Below are 13,232 nucleotides of genomic sequence, written 5' to 3'. Positions count from 1 at the left end.
CAAGGAAGCTGGGGGGGACTTTTACGAAAGAGTCTGTAATGACAGGACTAGGGGTTATGGGTTTAAGTTGAAAGTGAGGAGGTTTAGATTAGATATCAGGAAGAAGTTCTTCACAGAGAGGGTGGTGAGGCACTGGAGCAGGTTGCCCAGAGAAGCTGTGGATGCCCATCCCTGGAAGTGTTCAAGGCCAGGCTGGATGAGGCTTTGAGCAACCTGGTCTAGTGGAAGGTGTCCCTGCCCATGGCAGGGGGGGTGGAACTAGATGATCTTTAAGGTCCCTTCCAACCTGAATGGTTCTATGATCCTGCAGGGAGCCCATTCTGTTGGCTGAGGCAGCAAAGGCCATGGTGTGCTTCTTGGGGAGCGGGGTAATGTCAATTTTCTGTTGGCTTAGCTTCCTCAATCAGATCACTGTTAAATGTGGCAGGACCAGCTCTGATATTTCTGCAGGATCGGGTCTTTCCTGGGGAAGCTTAGTTTGGCTGTGTCCCATGCTCTGTTTTCCATTTGTTTGTTTTCCCTAAGCTCCAAAATTAAACAGTCTAAGCTATCTTGCAGTGCTGCCCGTAATCTTGATAACGCAGGGGTAAGGTACAATAAGGGGTTTGTCTTTTGTATTTGCAAACTTAACCATTCTGAGAACTTCATTAAGGTTTTGTAACTACCAAGAAATTGCCCTACTTCTGTGATACTTGAGGTTATTTGCTCACCTTTAGCAGAAATTTGACAAGTAATCAAAACTAAACTCTGGTTGGCAAAGGCAAAACCCATAACTGATCCTCTTGTGTGCACCTGAATGTTAGACTTTTTCATTCTGTGTGGTTTATCTTCAAATTTCAATGGTGGTTTGTAGGCCAGGCCTGAGGACAGAGTGATCAGGCCTCAAGTAGTCTTTAGGGTATCACGATGTTTTTACCAGAGAGGTGATCCTTTTCTGTCCCACTTCTCACCTGCCAAATGCTCAGTGAATGCATTAACGTGCTGTTAATCCCAAACTGAGTGATGCAACTTGTTGGTGGAGCTTATGGTCTGTTCATGTAGTGGCGGAGCAAGCACTCCTCTGCCTGCAAAGGCCTTGCAGACTCCAGAGGGAAAGATTTATGTGAGAAGTTCTTTTCCTTCTGCTATAGGTGATGTGGGCTGTATGTTATTGCTGAAGAGAGGTGCCTGATTTTCTACCTCTTCTTTCAGTCTCCTTTCATCTCAAGGAAGAAGAGAACTTGGCATGGGGATGATGGGGAAAATAAAACTGAGGATAAGACAGAGTTCTGATTCATTTGATGGTTGGGTAGTGCAAATGTTACCGGTGTTAGTGTGCTAAGAGCAGGCTGTTGGTGTATCATGCTCTTCTATCGTCATACCTAACTCAAGCCCATGGTAGTTTAGTCATTTAGATGCCCGAAGCAAGTGACTGATGCTGTACTAATGGGGTTTTTTTCCTGCTTCTTAGTAATAAAGTACCTAAAACTATTTTATTCTTTTTGGTTTTTATGTAGGAAATGAAAAGGCAAACAACTCCAGCAGTACTACAGCCTTTACTACGACACCCAGCTATAAGTTGCAAGGTAACACTTGTGGCATTTCAACTGCTGTTCCTCAGTAGCATCAAGAAAAGCGATATGTATTATTGTATGCCTTAAACTGACCTGTAATCGTTTGCCTTTTATTTTATCTTATTGAAATGCGAAGAACATTAGGGCAGGAGGGAGGTACTCCCATTGCCACATCTATTCCAGGACAACTAAAGATATTTAAGAAGAGCTGATGAATAGTAGAACGCAACTCAATCCTCATATCCATAGGTAGCCCAGAAGAACAGAGGGAAGAGAAATAAAATGGGAAAAAATTATATATAGAGCTAGAAATACTTGCCAACGTCAATTTACAGTTAAAAAAAGAACCACCAGCTCCAGCTCAAGAAATCTGCTAGGCTAGAATTCAGTGCTCTTGAGAAAAAGGCACAGCACATTTTCATTTGATTTTTAACATCAAAATAGATTCTAGGTCCACCATGCTTGAGCTCATTGCTAAAGTACATGTTTATTTCCTAGTGTAATCTCATTTTGACTGCGTTAAGCTATACACCTTTAAGCATGTGCCACGCAAAAGGTATATTCCTTGAGTCAGTTTTGCCCTCTGCTACTTCACTGACATAATTTGCTGTTGGCCAACAAGTGGGGTGTATAGAATCATAAAATGGTTTGGGTTGGAAAGGACCTTAAAGATCATCTAGTTCCCACCCCCCTGCCATGGGCAGGGACACCTTCCACTAGACCAGGTTGCTCAAAGCCTCATCCAGCCTGGCCTTGAACACTTCCAGGGATGGGGCATCCACAACTTCCCTAGGCAACCTCTTCCAGTGTTTCATCACCCTCTCCATGAATAACTTCCTCCTTATAGCTAATCTAAACGTCCCCACTTTCAATTTCAGCCCATTCCCCCTTGTCCTGTCACTACAGGCTATCTTGTGTTAATTGAATCGCTGACTTGCGCCCAAATTCCAGGCATTGTACGTGGCTTCTGTTCACCTGTATGAGCATGCAGTCCACATCCAGATCTGTTCCCAGGGTTGCAGAAGTAAGCACTCAGAATTTGGGGGAAACCCAAACTGTCTTCTGGTTACAGTATTGGGCCAGTGTGGGAAAGTTTTAGCCCCAGGCATATCCAGGCCTTACGCTGATATGAAAGTCAGCATCCAAGGAAGAATGTCTTTGAAATTGTACAATCATAGACTGTTTCTCAAAGGCAAATCTGAAACTTAATATTCCAGGTATGTCAGTACAAGGGTTGTGTGTGCAGTACTCAGTGGTGGGGGTAGTATGGTTATACCAAAGAAAAGGCAAAATAATTCCTTCTGTAATTTCCCCCTCCTCCCCCTTTTTGGTGGGCGGTATGAAGTTATAAATTTGTTGCATTGGTTCTTAAACCCAAGCTTGCTAATAACATGTATGTAACTGCAAAGAGAGTTGAGAAAACTGGTTTAGACTAGACTTTTCTAGTGCTAAGAAGAGCAGAGCCGTTCAAAGGAAATACATGTTTCTTGATTCTCGTAGCTGTGTTGCTATTCTTGTCATCTCTGAGGCTCTGCACTTTGTTTTCCAGCTATGCTGGAAAGCAGCAATGAGGACAGAAGCGAGAGTGGGAGGGTGCCTGGAAACCTAGAAGTAACATGAGTTGGAAGGGGGAGAAAAAAAGAGAACAGGAAAAGTAGAAGTGAAAGAAGGGGGAGAAGGACAAAACCATTAAGGCTGAAACATGGTTTATATTTTAAGTTTTTTGAAGACAGGTACATTCTTAGGATCTTCTTGTGCAGAGAGAGCATAAGCCCACAGAAAAATGTTTTGCTGGATATCAGTCTGTCCCCTCTTGACACAGCTACACTGTGTTCCTAGCATGAACCCAGTTTGTAAAGTAGATGCAGCAAAATGAAAGAAAAGATTGAGGGACAGGAAATGGGACTGAAACAGAGGAATACAAACCAGAAAAAAAAAGCACAGTGCTTGAGTAGGTGAAGAAAGTCAGTGGCAGTATGGCTGATAGCAGCTGGAATAGAGCATGGCATAGAGGTGAAAGTGAATGAAAAGAGGAGATGTAAAGAACCAGACCATTTGGGCACTGCTGTGCAACTATGTTTTTGCTGCACTGAGATCTGGAAGCGTTTTGCAGGGGGATAAAACCATCTGCTTTGGGATGGAATACTCTGCTCTATTCCCACTTGTAGCCTGCAGACACAGACACCCTGAGTAGAGTACTGTGTTGTGTGTTCTTTAATTATAGTATGTTAAAATGAAATCAGTAATATTTCTTTTCGTGTTTTCTTTTTTCCTCAAAGACAACAGCACTTCATCCAATCTCACTGTTGCGTCATCCACACCATCTACAGCAGCATCTACAGCAGGTATGTATCTGTTCATGGGTCCGTTACTATGAACCTAGAAGCTAGTTCCACACCTACCCCAGATCATACCAAATTCTAAAGAAATATCCATCAAAAGTGGGTATTGGAGAGAGGTATTATTTTAGGGCTGGGAGGCAACATGTGGAACAATTCCAAAATGAAGCCGTACAGGTTTTCAAGTTTAGGTAGCATACTTCATCAGTGGCAGCAGTGACATTTGCGATGCCACTGAAGAACTGGAATCAAACTGGAACTTCAAGGAAGAATTGAAAGAAGTTTGTCTTTCTAATGTTCGTTCTTTGTCTCTAAGCAAACTTAAAAAAATGTTATTAGGTTGTTGTGCAAACAGTGCTCATCTGTTTAATGTTATTTCACTGTGAATAGATTTAGGGTATAATGGAGTCCTGGGGGCTTGAGTAAGATTCCATTTCCTTTTAGGTAAGACTTACGGCACCTTGAACTATAGAAAATAGTTCTTACAGAGTTCACAGCACAAAACAGTTCAAGTGAGACACGAGCAGCACATCTGGGACAATCTGTCATGGTACTTTTCCATTGTTCTAGCTACTTCTCGTACCACCATCTTCCCTTCACAACTTGACAAAAGAACTGTAGCTAAGAATGGTTTTCCCAAGGCAGCAGTGTTGCAGCCATGATGCTCCACCATGAGTAACATGTTCACAAAACTCCTTGCTAGAGAGAAGAAATAGATGTATTATATCAACTAGTACCGTTTGAAAGCAGATGTTTAACCTGAGACAAACAGTTCATCCACGTGTATTTGCAGTGTTCCAGCTGTTGGCTATGTCAGTGTGAGCTTATTAAAAAAGGAAATTGAAAAAATGATCTTCTGGAAGAATTTGCGCTGGCCTATTTCACAACATCAGTAAAGACTGGATAAGAATTAATGTCTTTGAGTTGTTCAGTCTGTGATGCACAGGTAAAAGGTGGTATCTGAGAGACGAGAAGCTAGTTCCAGGCATGAACTGGGTCCCTTTTGCGCCAAGAGCCACGTGAAAGCAGGGCAGAAATATTGTGCCTGCCCTGAGATACTTTGTGTATTTGTAGAGTTTTATGCTGATCGTAAGGTCCCAGTTACATCACTCCATTTCCAGTACAACTCTCGCTTTGTGTCTGTAGCCTCCAGTTAACCTCTGAGCTACCACACTCAGTTGTTTCTTCCTCATTTAAGAATAAAATACCAGGAAAAAACCTCTCTCTGTAAAGACCTTCCTTTTGATGGCAAGGAAGTGGTGCGGTGTCACATTCCATTGCCTGCAGTGGGCCAGTTTAAGCAGGTCTGGCTTGGAAAGTGGAGACGTTTTTGTAATCCCCTTGTTGCCTTAGGGCCTTCCCCATGTGTAAAGCCATTGTTAACCACAGGTGTTTCACCCACCCAGTGCTCCTGCTAAAGCATTTTTACCCAATGCTAATTGGATTTGACTTTCATGTGCTTTTTTTTTTATGTTGAATAGATGATAGAGTGGACACTGCCATCTAATTCTGTTAAGTCATGTTTTTCATAAATTCCTATTAAAATCACCTTTTCTAATATCTGTGATGGTGATTTTTTTAAGCGGCCTAAACCACTCACTCGTGACACTCCAACCTTTCTGCTCTCTGCTCCAACACTGCCTATGGGTTTTTTTAGAGAGGTCAGAGCTTTGCTGTGTCTGGATAATAACAGTGAAAAGAGGTCAGAGCCCTTTACTGTTGGGCAAACCTAATAGGCCTCACGTGCCTTGCATCACACGGTTTGATTCACATACTTCTCTCTTTCACATCCTTCTCTCTTTTTTTTTAACTTTTTAAGATTTTAAGACAATGTTCATCCATTTTGAATATGTCTTGACCTCTTCAGATTAAAGACCACTTTTGGGGTTTGGGCAGGTTTGGGGGATTTTTTTTGGAAGTTTTTTGTGTCAGAAGCAGAAGTCTGTTTCATTCAATCATTTTTGATGCAAAGGAGAGTATTTATTTTAGACAGATCATTCAATAATAATTAGCATGGTGCTTATGCAATTTGAGTTGTTGTTGTGTTAGTTCTTGCTTAGTTAGAAAACTCGGGGAGTAGTGCATGCCACCAAGAATTCTTACCATTATGCTATATATATAGTTTAGTTGATGGATATAGCTGTTTAATGTTTAAACATGGGTAGCATATAAAGTAAAATACTTGTCTCTTTTAAAAATAAAGCATCATAAACCTGAACTATATTACTGGCATGCATCCTTTTTAAATAATAAAAATTAACTAGGCCAGGCTGGGTTTGTTTAGCGTGATGTTCGATGAAGCCCAGCTGGGCTTTGGGGGGGAAAGTAATTAGGGAAAGGAAAGATAAAAGGGCAGATGTTACTAGCAAATGTTCTTTCATCTTTACTCTGTTGGTAACATAGTACGAGTAAGATTTTTCGAAGACACAGAAGAACAGATTGGTGCCCATTTCATGTCAGCTTTCCAAATTCTCCAGCTGCTTCAGATAGCCTCCCACTGCTGTTTTGAAATGACTGATGTTAAATACATCACGGAAGAGAAGTCTGTAGGCGATTAACCGGATTTTACTCTTAGTGTTACATCAGCGGGTGCTGAAGTCTTGATGAAGTAAGAAAAACAGATTGCTTATAGGAAAGAGGGGGAAAAAGTAATGTGCAAATTTGCTGAAATTCCTTGTGATAGCTGCTTGGATATTTTTTGTGCTGACTCAGGTTTTCTGTAGGGTAATTGAGTGCCCATGGAATAAGTGCCATCTTTGTGTAACATCATTTAATAATATTGTGCATGGAACAATTAGTCATTATAGTGCTCAGAAACACATACCAGTTTGACACTCGGAAGTCATGGCTCAAAAAAAACAAACCACAGAAAACTGACTGGTTGACATTTGCATTCAGCTTTGTCTTTCTTTTGATATCTTTCATATTGGGAATGCAGTTACCAGGTGTGGTTTTGTGTCATACAACTGTAGATGGTTTCCATACAGACATTTACATGCTTATTTTCTACAATGAGGAACCATCTGATGTTTATAGATCATTGTGCCTTTGGAGAGTTTACCTGTCAGTATTTAAATGTGCCCTGAATCTTATCTGATGTATTTTACCCATGCTTCATAGAGGAACTGAATTTCCTAATTGTAACAAGGTAAGCACATGAATATAGTACTCCCACTGTTCCATCTCAATGAATGCTCATTTCCAAGTGTTTCCTAGCGTTACGGCACAGCACAACTATAACGTTGAAGAGGAGGGAAATAAATAACATTTACGGTGGGGACTGTATTGGGCTGCTTCAGTAGTTTTGATGTTAAATGTCTCAGAAAAGTGTTGTGTAGGGCAGTTCCTTTCTGAACAGTTACCTTGTCATATTGTTTGGGGTTTTTCAGTTTTGGATGTTCCCATCTGTACTGGAAGCAGCAACACTTAAGTCTTAGCAAAGACAGTGTGCAGCTACGCACACTTTAAACCACACTTATGGGAAGATTATTCTGTAGAAGCATTTTAGATGCTGTACAAAAAAAGGCAGAAATTGAATATCAAGTTTATTGTGGAATTGAGATGAAATACCTATTCTTCTGTTGTTCTTGTTTTAGACAATTTCGAGAAAATATGGGTATAATTAAACATTTGAATGTCCTTAATGAAAAGCTTTTGTGGTGTTTAAAATGAACCCAGCTTGTGCCAGGCTGTAGGAATAATACAGAAGTAGACAGCTGCAGAGAGAGCTTTTTCTCCCTAAAATTCCTTCATGTATAAAAGCTCATATTGTCTACTTAGAGAAATGTTAGTTGCATAACAGGCTCGTGTTTCTTGTTAGTTCCTTCTTAGAAAAAAACGTGATTATACTTAAGACCATTCTAGGTGGCTGCCTTCTGGTGAGGTTCTGAGGGTTTTGCTGTAAATACCGATCTCTTACTGTTGAGTTTTGCCTCATGGTATTTTTATTCTGAACAGTTCATGACTGCCTTCCAAGGAGGGAAGGAAAAGTGTTAGGTAAAAGCAGGGTAATGGTTAAGGACATTCGGTGTCAATTAAACTAGTGAAATAGCGTTCCAATCTGTGTTCTAACCGTGGCAAGACAGCTCACTGCTACATAACCGATACAAGCCAGCAGATTTACTCTAGTAGAACTTCTATCATGTGTGGAAAGCCTTAAGTTTTAACATACATACAGAATTCTCTCTGGTAAGTGTGATAGACGCGCAGCCTTCGGAAAGCCAGTGTTTCATTCAAAGGCAAATTAAAGACTAACTCATTAGTAAAATTGTGGGGTGGGAAGGGGGTGTTTTCATGCAAAATCCGTTCTTATCAGAAAAGTTTAGTTATCTGAAAAGTTGGGTGCTTCAGATGGAAAGTTACTTTTGATGCAGAATTTTACCACTTTTTAAAATACTCTGTTAGGCACAATTCTATTGAATTGGATAGTGTTATAAAAAAATTTGACCCTTCTAGAAGTTACCAGATATTATCCAAGTTTTCTTTACAGCCTTTCCCTTAAACCATTCCTGACCTTGAACCCCAGAAATCTGAAGTTAGGCCTTTCCAAAGGAAATGGCATAGGGGAAGAATGTATATGCAAGCCTGGATATCCATGCAGTGGCATTTTCATTGTTACTCTGCCATTCTGTTTGGGGATGATAAATGCTGTCTTAGTCAATGAGTATGCAGTTTATTATTTTCTGTATCTTTATGTGTGATATCACAAACAAAAATTTCTCAGGTGTGTCCCCCAGTACTACTCATCTGACCAGTACTGCTCAGCCCACCAACACCACCACGTCTGTCACCTTGCCGACTCAGCCCACCAAAACCAGCCAGACAACAAGACCCACCACAGCTTCATCAGTCACATCATCACAACTCAATATTACAGTGGTGACCACTTCCAAGATATCTTTCACTTCTGTGACAGGTGAGTTCACATTTCAAGCTCACAAAGGCTTATGTACATGTTGACAAGTGTTGTACAGTTGTAGAACTGTTGGTTTTACAGTGGTATAACGAAGAGAGAAGGTATTTGCATGCTGAAAAACAAGAGTAAGGGGGCATTTTATATGAAGTTGGCTACAGTAATGTTACTCGGAGCACGCCACTTATTTAAGTAAGGCTTCACTTATCCTGAGAGACCTGACATATTTAGGAACAACAACAAAAAATAACGTGAGTGGCCTGAACCAGCTGTCACCAGCAAGGAGATCAGCAATGCTAGGAGAAAGCCTGGCTTTTGAATACAACTTCTCTGTGTGTTCAGCTCTGCCTTCTACAGCTTACTTGAATTCATCCCTAACACTTCCTTTTTCCCAGCTGACCTGTGCCTCAAAATGTCTCTACCGGCTTCGGAGAAAGACAGAGTTCGTTAGCTGCATTTGCAGCAGTGTAATGAATTTCATCCCTAACGGAGGATAGATTATGAGTCACGCTTTATGTAAAAGTTGTCCGCTACAGCTTGCCAGTACCCATTAATAAAAATAAGTGTAGAATTCAGTGTTTCCTTGCGGTTAGCTGCTCATTCACACCGCTTCATGCTTACACTTCCCAGCAGACTGGGGTTGCTCACGTGCCAGTGAAGCATTATTGAGTAGGTGAAGCTGTCATCACCAGAACTACTAGTAACGCTCCCTGTGGCAAGTCCAAATAGAGATGGGCACAGACTGGGTCTTTGGGTGGAAGTTTGTAGCAGACAAAACCAGTTTTCACACGGAAACTGCTATGGCTTATCTGAGGTCATGTTATCTGTGTTGAGCTGCAGACCTGGTCTCACGTGGAGAGTGAGGGTACAATGCCATGTGACAAGGTAAAGCGATCCAACAGCTCATCACTGCCAAAAGTATTTTACTCCCACCAAGTAACTGTAGTGACTGGCTTGGTGGTAGTCGGACCCCTCTGCAGGCTGGCTCAGTGTGCTCATCTGACTAAAAGCAACTTCCTACAAGGAAGCTGGGCGGGTGGGTGTCTTTTTACAAGGGCCTGTAGTGACAGGACAAGGGGTAATGGCTTTAAATTGAAAGTGGGGTGGTTTAGATTAGATATCAGGGAGAAGTTCTTCCTGCAGAGGGTGGTGAGGCACTGGAACAGGTTGCCCAGAGAAGCTGTGGATGCCCCATCCCTGGAAGTGTTCAAGGCCAGGCTGGATGTGGCTTTGAGCAACCTGGTGTAGTGGAAGGTGTCCCTGCCCATGGCAGGGAGGTTGGAACTAGATGGTCTATAAGGTCCCTTCCAACCCAAACCATTGTGTGATTCTGCGATTCCTTTTCTGCTTGGGTTAATTTGAGCCCTGAATATTGTGTTCACTTGTCTCACAGAGGGTGTGAAAAAATACTAGAACTGGCCTAAGAAGGGCAGGAACTGCATATGCATGGAAAGAGGGAAGAGCAACAGGGGAGGAAAGGCGGAGGAAAGAGGGAGGTGGAGAGGAGAGTGGGCAGTCAGTCTTTCAGAGGCAGCAAGCAGTTGGATCAGCTGCTTCTGCGTCACCAGAATCGGGCACATAAAAACGGAGCTCTAGGTTTCGGTGTGCTTGGCTGATACCTTGCCAGTCGATCTATGTTAAAGTTGTCTCACTGGATCTTTAGATGATATGTCAGTGGGGAGGGTGGGTATGGAGCAGTCCCTCAAAACACAATTTTGCAAGCTCTGTAAAAAGTGCCTTTTGTTTTCTTCTTTTCAGCCACATCAAAATCTGAGGCTGATGTAGGCAAAACCTCCCGATTTGATGTGGGCAGTTTTGTAGGTGGCATTGTGCTGACACTTGGAGTCCTAGTTATTCTCTACATCGGATGCAAAGCCTATCACTCCAGAAGAGGCATTCAGTACAGAACCATGTAAGTTCCCAAGGGATTGTCCCTTGTCAATTTATTGCTTTCTTGAGGGGAAAAAAGACAGACAAAACAAGGAGAATGAACTCCGATACCTACATTTGTTTAATGTACATTATGTTAATATCGTTAAGTGATGTCAAAATCAACTGTGATGTTTTGTCTTTCACCACATCAGCTATTCCTTATTATTATGCCTCTCTTCTGTGTGTTTTTTCCTCTCATCTAGTGTGTCAAATAATTTGGGTTGGTGTTTGGTTTTTGGGGTTTTTTTTAAGGACTCTTGTCTTCAAGCTATTCCATTAATAGCTAATGCTTCCTTGAAAACAGTTCCTTGAAATGTTTGCTGGAATTTACAAGACATTTGGGTTTTCCTGACCCTTTCTCCTAGACGCTTGTTTGTCTATTCATTCTTTGGCATTTCCTCCCCCCTGCAACTGTGTTTGTTTGTTTGTTTGTTTTTTGCAGTAGCTCTATATCCTCTTACCTGTATGACCTCTTGTTGGAACTCTGTCACCATCCCTCTTTGGCATCACCTTTTAGTACCTTCAAGTCTAGTTTGAGCAGACAGATTTCAAGTTGGACATCTAATATTCCACATTCCTAAGCCACCACTGTGGAAATTATTTATTTATTTATCATTACAGTAAGCCTTCAAAGGCAATATGGCCATTATTCACATTTTTAAAAGCTCAGCATTTGACTATTGTCAATATATGAACCCAAACTTCTGCCCCACCTTGCAATATAAGCAAACCAACTGGTTGATTTCTAATATTTAGTTTTCTGCTGTTATCTTGTTCTTAACTCCAGAAACCTGTCTGTAAAATTGTATGCACTGAGCCTGCTTTATGCACTTTTCACACATCCATGAAATCAGAAGTGGAATTCATTTAACTGAAATCAGGCATCTACATCTGAACTAGTCATTTCATGTCATTAGTATTACCCTAAAGTAAGGTAATTCTTTGGTAATTCAGTGGAATCAGCCTATCCATGTGTTTTTGTCTTCACTCACTGTGAGGGCAGCGAAGAGCCTTAGATAAAAAAGTCTGTGCTGTGACTATTGAAAGGTGTGGGCTGGATCCCACCCCAAGACACCTGTCACTGGTGTACACAGAGTGAACTTTCAGCTGCCTTTGAGCTGCAGGCTGCTGCTATTTGCCCTCTGAAGTGTAGGTGCAGTACAGCAAATACAAGCCTATGGAGAGTAAGCTGGCTTTTCTTAGTTATCTTTCCAAGACCCTTTAGAAGTTGTCTGTGGGCTTCAGACAGTCTGTAGGCTACAAGTGGAAAAACACTGATTTCAATAGATTCTGCCACCAACTTTTTCCAGACAACTGGTCTCTCCTTTATGACATCAGACTGGGGGACAGGATGTAGTAGGTCCCGTGTTGCCTTGGATATGGTTCTCCTTTGCAGCTCTCATTTCTGAGAGCACAGAACCAGTCAGACATCTATGATTCTGCCTACATCTCGCCCTTTCTGTAGTGCACAGTTCAGTCAAAGCTGTACCATCTCACTTGCCATTTATACTCAGCTCTACTCAGGTTTTTTTCCAAGCTTCCAGACTTGCCTCCTTTGCCCACATTTAGTTAAGAACTCAGAATTCTTAACACTATGTTGCTTTTCTTTTTCCTATTCAGTATCATCCATCTTGATTGAGAAGCTGGTTTTAAGCAAGGTGATGTCTTTTCTCTCCATCTTGACTCCTGCTTGCTGGACATGGAATTCAGCCAGTCCCTGCTGCACACGTTCACCCACGTTGGTGCTTCAATGAATATTGTAGAATTCAGATCAACAGTATCTTTAAAACAAAGGAAATCTGTCGCTGAGCTTGTAAAATGGCAGTGATTAGTCATTACTGCTGGGTGTAGGTAAGAGAGATAGGATAAAAATGCCTGAGCAACAGCTGTTCTAAAAATACGTACCTGAATGAAATGTGAAAGCCAAAATGTGAACCTGGAGGGGTGTTGGCAAACTGAAATTGTTCCGTTAACTTCAGGCTTGGCACAGAGAGGACTGCAACTCCCAGATCAAGGTGCCCTTAGCTCTGCGCAGCCAGGTGGCCCCTGTTCACAACACAACCCCCTCAGCAGCAGCTGGGGGGCTCGGGCTCGTATTGAGGGTTGCTTGTGCTGCAGGACGTTAATTCCTGTGTTTCTATTACAGCGATGAACATGATGCCATCATTTAAAGAGACTTCAGGGAAGACAGTGTTGGAAACCCATCCCATCACGGCTGTTGGAACTTCTGAAGGAGTTCCTTTGGTAAAGATGATCAGTCTCTCAACCTGCCTTGGGTGTGATCCTGCAAAATGTTGAGAAGCTCTTGAAACATCCTGATTTTTTTTTTTTTTGTACTGGCTTTTATAAGAAGAGGAACTCAGCACTTTGTAGAGACAATATTTTCTTTTTCCAGTATTTGTAATCCAAGAAACACATTGAGTCATTTTAAGATACGCACACAGATGTCTGACATAGCCAATTACTAGCAGGATGGTGTCATTGCAACTCCAAGCT

At 41.8% G+C, this 13,232-nt stretch overlaps 1 protein-coding gene across 1 annotated transcript; it reads left to right on the top strand.

Annotated features, from left to right (window-relative positions):
* The first annotated feature begins 8,584 nt into the window (after positions 1-8,584).
* Positions 8,585-12,907, top strand: TMEM123 (transmembrane protein 123). Its single transcript, XM_010159845.1, has 3 exons — positions 8,585-8,807; positions 10,563-10,716; positions 12,883-12,907. Exons 1-3 carry the CDS (start codon positions 8,585-8,587, stop codon positions 12,905-12,907), a joined length of 402 nt encoding a protein of 133 aa, XP_010158147.1.
* The last annotated feature ends 325 nt before the right edge of the window (positions 12,908-13,232 follow it).

This window comes from Eurypyga helias, unplaced genomic scaffold, assembly GCF_000690775.1.
Source record: "Eurypyga helias isolate BGI_N326 unplaced genomic scaffold, ASM69077v1 scaffold31459, whole genome shotgun sequence".
Taxonomy (NCBI): Eukaryota; Metazoa; Chordata; class Aves; order Eurypygiformes; family Eurypygidae; genus Eurypyga; species Eurypyga helias.
The sequence above is the reverse complement of the archived record's forward strand: the minus strand, read 5'-3'. Positions and strand labels throughout refer to the sequence as shown.

Bases quoted from the DNA above. Each gene is read 5' to 3' on its own strand.
- TMEM123 (XM_010159845.1), top strand. From the start codon at position 8,585: ATGTGTGATATCACAAACAAAAATTTCTCAGGTGTGTCCCCCAGTACT. The intron at 8,808-10,562 runs GTGAGTTCACAT...TCTTCTTTTCAG, and splicing joins ATCTTTCACTTCTGTGACAG to CCACATCAAAATCTGAGGCT. The intron at 10,717-12,882 runs GTAAGTTCCCAA...TTTCTATTACAG, and splicing joins GGCATTCAGTACAGAACCAT to CGATGAACATGATGCCATCA.